Source organism: Macrobrachium nipponense, chromosome 18 (assembly GCF_015104395.2).
Source record: "Macrobrachium nipponense isolate FS-2020 chromosome 18, ASM1510439v2, whole genome shotgun sequence".
NCBI lineage: Eukaryota > Metazoa > Arthropoda > Malacostraca > Decapoda > Palaemonidae > Macrobrachium > Macrobrachium nipponense.
The window spans coordinates 10,792,992-10,799,029 of NC_087211.1; the positions used below are offsets into that span (position 1 = coordinate 10,792,992).

At 36.8% G+C, this 6,038-nt stretch overlaps 1 protein-coding gene across 1 annotated transcript; it reads right to left on the minus strand.

The window, feature by feature from the left end:
- Positions 1-5,171: 5,171 nt before the first annotated feature.
- LOC135196510 (uncharacterized) lies at positions 5,172-5,810 on the minus strand. The gene has a single exon (XM_064223357.1). It carries the CDS (start codon positions 5,808-5,810, stop codon positions 5,172-5,174), a length of 639 nt encoding a protein of 212 aa, XP_064079427.1.
- Positions 5,811-6,038: the final 228 nt, after the last annotated feature.

The following is a 6,038-nucleotide window of genomic DNA, read 5'->3' on the forward strand; positions in this document are numbered from 1 at the left end:
GTTTTAATTCGCATCAATTTCCATAAATAGATTAAATGTTGCATCATCACAAACCAGAAGACCGAGGAATTTCACGGCGAAAAAGCAAGTTATGCTCTCTCTCTCTCTCTCTCTCTCTCTCTCTCTCTCTCTCTCTCTCTCTCTCTCTCTCTCTCTCTCTCTCATTACCTAGTAATTTTTCCAGCTTTGGTCACAGCATACTATCAATTTCCTTTTGAGAGGAGAGCTGGAATTAAAAAAGACACAATTCTGAATTACAGATCGCGTTTAATGTACCTAGGAAATGTGCATAAATGCGTGCAAACTCATCGGATTATTTACTCAAAAGTGAACACTTGCAGTTCCATAATAGCAGAGAAATATATTATGATGGAAATGGAGAGAAGTTCCAGCTTCATTTCTACAGAGAGGATTCATCTTTTTAGAATCCAATTGAAGAAGATATCACGTGGGGCGCGGCAAAATGAAAAAAAAAATTGAAAAATAAAAAGGTAAATAAAAAAGACCACTTTGCATTGTTGCTCCAACTGCGACATTTTCCACCTGTCAGCAGAATTCTAGTCACTCTACTGCTATTTGAAAAGATAAATGTTCGAATGCTCATGTTATAAGCAATAGTGATCGACAACATATTTAATAGCAGATAGAAATACAGTCACTGGGGTGACTTTTTAATAACGTGCTTTGTTTCGTCACTGGCTGTGGAAATTACATACACGCAATCACACACACACACACACACACACACACACACACACACACACATATATATATATATATATATATATATATATATATATATATATATATATATAATATATATATATGCATATATATATCATAGATATATGATATATATATATATATATGTATATATATATATATATATATATATATATATATATATATATATATATATATATATATGAGAGAGAGAGAGAGAGAGAGAGAGAGACGCCTCTCTGGTGTGCTATAATTAATTACACATAAACGCTATAAAAAAAGGCAATAACAATAAAGACTCATTAGCATAACCTAATTAAAGTGTATTACAAGTAAGACCGTTCACAAAAAGCTCTATGGGAACAGTATTGCTTAAAGTAACTTACGATCTGAAGTTTGTATCCCACTGTCCTGCTGGGCATTTCATGTTTTCCTTTGGCAACCGCTTCCAACCTTTTTAGGGCGGATATCTGTTGCCCGAAAAATTCTTCTGCCACAGACAAGTTTCGTCGCCTGGCGTGAGGTCAGAATGTCAACAAACAGTTCTCTCGTTCTCTTGAGATGCCTAACGAAGCGGAAGGTTTGGTAAATAAAAAAGGAGACAGAGGAATCCCCGACTCTGTCACGTGTATCTGTTGTTTTATGTCTCCTCGGTTCAAGTTCGGTGAGTTAAAGAAAGATACGTGAGTTTTGAATAAAGTTGTGGTAAGATTTAGTTTGCTTTCAAGGAAGATACGTAAGTTTAGAATTATGAGAGTTACCAAATGACTGAATAGGATGTTAAAGTAAGATTTAGGATACATCAGGGAAAGATTTATAAGTTTTGAATAATAGCGACCAGGCAGAACTTTGTAGTAGGTCTCATGTCACAAAATGTATCCCGAACAACACCACATACACACGTGTCTGTGGGTACATTTTGTGACGAGAGATTTACGAGAAAGGTCTAACGGGAGGTTAATAAAAAAGACAAAAAAGATTGAAAGAATGACTTCATCTATTGCGTGGACTCAACAGTTCCGATGCAATCAATCGTCAACTGTCCAGCTCTTTCATACAGCACATTTGCAAATGCAACTTTTGACGTCCGGTGAAAGTTGCAATGAAAAGGAGTGTTTCGCTGTTAGCCTTTTGACCCTCCATTTTGGGAGGGTCTCATGAAAATCACAAAAATATCTTTTTGATGGTTATAGCGTTCGGTTCCATACTGCCGTTATGTTCAGGAAAAAAAACCAATAACGAAAATGTGCAACTAGATTTCGAAATAAGTTCGGCTCTCTCTCTCTCTCTCTCTACACACACTGCATACCTTAATCAGGGAGACTGCTCCTTCACAGTCCAACGGTGTGAAGAGAGAGAGAGAGAGAGAGAAGGGTCACCGAAGAAGTGACACTAACTCGTTAGCGGTACAACCTCTCGTGTCCTCGAATTACATCAGGGGTGTGATTTTGAGAGAGAGAGAGAGAGAGAGAGAGAGAGAGAAGAGAGAGAGAGAGAGAGGATTTCGTGCACATGATGATGCTTGAGGATATGTTTTCCCCCATTTGTTTAATCCTGTGTTAGTTGTTGTTAGGACACAGATTGGTTCGTTAGCTCTGGTGTCACGGATTCGTTTCTGCTGTAACGTGAAAAATGGTCTTAGAAATGTTGCAACAAACGAGATTCTTTGCTCTACGTTTGTAGCTTGGTTCCTTCAATGCACTGTTGTTGTCAAGTTACTTCCAGGGGAAGTATTAAGATCAATATTTTTACAACTTGTGTAACAGTGTAGATAATGATATGCAAAATTCTGCACGGTATTCGGTCCTATTCCTTTGAAAATAATAAATTTTGGCTACTCATGGATGTTTTTTATATATATATATATAATATATATATATATACTATATATATATATATATACATATATATACATATATATATATATATTTATATATATATATATATATATATATATATATATATATATAATATATATATATATATATTATATATATGTCTGTCTGTCTGCCTGTAGCCTTCTTTCTGTCTCTTATGTTCCTAGTTATCAGTTGTTCTTTATGTCTCAAAATCAGATGAGAGAGAGAGAGAGAGAGCAGTAACAGATAGCAGTAATCATTATCCCTTCAGAGTGTATAAGTGTTGTCATTTCGTAAATGAGATATTTGATCTGAGGACAAAGTTGCTTTTCACAAAATTATGAGTCTTTCACCTTTGATAATGATGACATTATATCATTCTGTTACTTCTATCCGGTAGCTGTTTATTCTCTCTCTCTCTCTCTCTCTCTCTCTCTCTCTCTCTCTCTCTCTCTCTATATTATATATATATATATATATATATATATATATATATATATATATATATATATATATATACATATATATATATATATAATATATATATATATATATATATATATATAATATATATATATATATATATATATATAATCTGATCTCATGGGGGATTTCTTATTGCTAGAAATGCACGAGTCCGATACTTTGTTTTTCATTTTTTCATTTTTTATCTCTCTCTCTCTCTCTCTCTCTCTCTCTCTCTCTCTCTCTCTCTCTCTCCTCTCTCTCTCTCTCTGCCCATTTCTCTTAACTTGTGGATATTGAAAAAACTTTACGTGCCTTGCTGTCGAAGCAACGAAACGCGCTCTGAGAGTTTGTTGCAAAGGCATCAAATTCAACTTCGCAACTGAGCAATTTGTTATTGCTTAACAAGGAAGGGGCACACTGGAATTTCAAAAGTCTTTTTATTTATTTTTCTTTTTTTTGAAGGCGCAAATGCTACCTGTATTGCTCTATTTAATCATATTTCCCATAATAATGACTACAAATACTTCTCAATCTTCTTTTCTCCATCTCATCAAGAGCTGCCTTAAGTTCTCTCTCAGCCCCATGGAAGTTGGTTTCATTATCACATCTGATAACCTTGGGATGACCTCTTCGAGAAACAAATCTTCGCAAAAGCATTATGAAAGAGTCAGATTGTAAAGTGTTTGCAGTTTCAATATGAATTGACCTACTAACCAAGCAGGTAAATATCATACCATACCTCTTTAACTCCTTTCTTCCTTCCTTGATGTAATAGGGTCCAAAGAGGTCAATACCAACATTACTGAATGGTGGTGAAGGTTCCAATCTGTCTGCTGGAAGATCAGCCATCTTTTGACTCAAAGCTGGTTCTTTCAACTTCCTGCAAGTAACACAATAACACATTCCTGACAGTTGCATTAGCATTGATGATCCAATACTTCTGCCTTAGATTTGAGAGAACATGGTTTCTACCTGAATGAGCTAATAATTCATGCTCATGTCGTATCAACAATGTAGTCACATGATGCTTCTTTGGTAACAGTATGGGATGTTTGGCAGACTGTGGAATGTCAGACCTTCTTATCCTACCTCCAACCTTCAATAAGCCATCCTCAGAATCAAGAAAGGGATCAAGCTTATATATTGGACTACTCTTGCCAACTGACAATTCCCTTGATAAAGCCTTCACTTCATCACCAAACACCTCCCGTTGAACATATATTGATTGACCCTTGCCCTTCAGCATCAGTGGTTCACAACCTTTGCCTTTTACCACTAAGGATTGACTTTAGTTGTTGAAATACAGAAACTGCCTTTTGTAACCTTGACCATGAAGAGAAATATTCAATCAATCTTGTAAACCCATGATGTTCTTCAGAAATTGTGACCGCAGACACATGTTCACTCTTACCATCAACACAATCTGCACACACATACTCCTGTGAAGGCAAATAATCAGATGCAATAAATGATGGGCCATGAAACCATTCGTCATACTGCAAGAACTGATGTACACTAATACCTCTTGATGCCACATCAGCAGGGTTATCAGTGGAGTTTACATATTTCCATTGCTCAGGTGGCTGGAGTAGTCCCTTATAACCCTGACTCTGTTGGCTACAAAAAGCAGGGAACCTTTAGTGTTGCTATGAATATAGTGAAGGACTGTTGTTGAATCTGTATAGTACACTACCTTGCCAACAGTAAACTCCAACTCCTTCAGGATGTGTTGAGCAACCTTGACAGACAGTTGCAGCTGTAAGTTCTAACCTAGGTATAGTCACCACCTTTTTGGGAGATACTCTTGATTTTCCCATGACAAGATTTGACTGAACTTGGTTTCCATCGTGAAGAACAAGATATGCTGCAACACCATAACCAACTGTACTTGCATCGCTGAATAATGCAAGACTTGAACCTGTCACATTACCAAACCCACTTGACTTGAAGCATCTTGGTATTGAAAGCTGCTCCAGTAAATGAAGACCTTGTATCCAATGTTTCCACCTTTCAGCTGGCTCATCTGGAATCCTCTCATCCCAGTCCAGACTCTCAACTTGACACAATTCTTGTAACAGTTTCTTGGCTGGTAAGATGATTGGAGAGAGCAACCCAAGGGGATCATATATGATGAGATAGTTTGACAACAATCCTTCTTCTGGTGAATGGATTATCCTTGAGCTCAATTGAGAACTTGAATGAGTCTTCTTTAAGGTCCCATAACATTCCTAAGGCTCTTGTCATTAAACTCTCCATGTCAAGATTAAACTTGTCACTTTCAACCGAACAATCTTCAGCAGGCAAAGCTTTAAGGACATCAATTGAATTGCTGACAAATTTAGTTAACCTAAATCCTCCTTCACCAGTTGCAGATACCAAATCCTTCACCAACTTCACTGCTGTAGGAACATCAGCACATGACTTCAAACAGTCGTCAACATAGAAATTGTGCCTTATGGTGCTGCCAACAGTTGAATCATACTTCTCATCTGCTTTGTCTGCTGTGGCCTTCAATGCAGTATTTGAAATACTCGGTGATGAGATTGCTCCGAAAATGTGAACAGCCATTCGGAATTCTTCAAGAGGTTGATTGATGTCACCATTAGGCCACCACAAGAATCTAACATAGTCCTGATTCTCAGGTGAATCTTTATTTGAAAGAACAGCTTCAATATCTCCAATGAATGCATAAACTCTGCCGGAATCTAATGAGTATCCTGTCAATGAATTGGTGAGGTTTGGACCCTTGTAGCAGAACATCATTTAATGACACACCTTCAAACTTGGCACTACAGTCAAAAAAACAATCCTAATCTTCCTTTCTTGGGATGAAAAACTGCGTAATGAGGAAGATACCAAACAGGAATCTTATTGACCTCATCATCTGGGATCTTGTAAGCATAGCCTTTTTCAAACAACTTGTCCATAAATGCTGTGTACTGCTGTCTGTAATCTTCACTATCTTCATCTTCCTCCTTTGCCACTTAG

Bases quoted from the DNA above. Each gene is read 5' to 3' on its own strand.
- LOC135196510 (XM_064223357.1), bottom strand. From the start codon at position 5,810: ATGTTCTGCTACAAGGGTCCAAACCTCACCAATTCATTGACAGGATAC.